This window comes from Olea europaea, unplaced genomic scaffold (genome assembly GCF_002742605.1).
Source record: "Olea europaea var. sylvestris unplaced genomic scaffold, O_europaea_v1 scaffold38555, whole genome shotgun sequence".
Lineage (NCBI taxonomy): Eukaryota > Viridiplantae > Streptophyta > Magnoliopsida > Lamiales > Oleaceae > Olea > Olea europaea.
Window position 1 is genome coordinate 1 of NW_019258012.1, and position 1,095 is coordinate 1,095.

At 37.0% G+C, this 1,095-nt stretch overlaps 1 protein-coding gene across 1 annotated transcript; it reads right to left on the reverse strand.

Annotated features, from left to right (window-relative positions):
- Positions 1-183: 183 nt before the first annotated feature.
- LOC111387044 lies at positions 184-935 on the reverse strand (the record flags this gene model as incomplete). The annotated part of the gene is made up of 3 exons (XM_023011562.1): positions 683-935; positions 469-562; positions 184-304 (listed from the first exon to the last, which is right to left on the reverse strand). Coding segments are annotated over exons 1-3 (468 nt in total), but the record flags the coding sequence as incomplete, so codon positions are not given.
- Between the last annotated feature and the right edge of the window lie 160 nt (positions 936-1,095).

Sequence of the window (1,095 nt, forward strand, 5' to 3'; positions counted from 1 at the left end):
AGATTTTCGTCTTCAATTTTTCTTTGATAAAGTGTCGGTCAATCTCCATATGTTTAGTCCTATCATGATGCAAAGGATTATGAACGATGCTAATGGGGCTTTGTTATCACAATGCGTCATAGGACTCCTCATGGAAATTTCAAGCTCTTCCAGGAGTAATTTTAGCCAAACTAATTCACTTACACCATTTGCCATAGATCTAAGCTTCGCTTCTACAGTGCATCGGGCAACTATATTTTTCATTTTACACTTCCATGTTACTAAGTTTCCGTAGACATATGAACAATATCCTGATATAGATCTCCTGTCAACAAAGGATCATCCCAATCTGCATCAGTGTAGACTTCAACATCATGAGGTTCTCCCTTTTTAAAAGAATAATCCTCTTTCAGCACTTTCGTTTAAATACTTCGATATTCTAAAGATAGCTTTTAAGTGTTCTTCATAGGGAGCATGCTTATGACTAACCATGTTGACACATAAAGCAATTTCTGGTCTAGTGTGAGATAAGTAAATAAATTGGCCAACAAGGCTTTGTTATCTACCCTTGTCCATGAGAGTGCTATTAATTTGATTTCTGAGTTTCAAATTCAGATTTGCTAGGGTGTCCACTGGTTTGCACCTAAGTAAACCTATCTCCTTCGAAAGATCTAGGATTATTTTCTTTGTGATACAGAAATACCAGATCCATTTCTAGCAATTTCCATACCTAAGAAATACCTTAAAGTTCCCAAATCTTTGATTTCAAATTCATCAGCTAGCTTCTTCTTTAGAGAATCGATTTCTGAAATGTTGCCACCAGTCGTAATAATGTCATCAACACATACAATTAGTATAGTTGACTTACCATTCTCATGCTTGTAGAAAAGAATGTAGGTAGCATGTGTTTGCTTGTAACCTATCTGAAGGATAGCCTTGGAGAATCTCTCAAGCATGCTCTTGGTGACTTTTTAAAGCTATAGAGGGACTACCTGGAGGTAGTGGTGTCAACGAGCCGAAACTCGAGGCTCGAGCTTGACTTGAGTAAAATGGTTCGAGCTATTTTGCTATCCTGAGCGAGTCGTGTAGGCTCGAATTTATTATTATTATTATTAT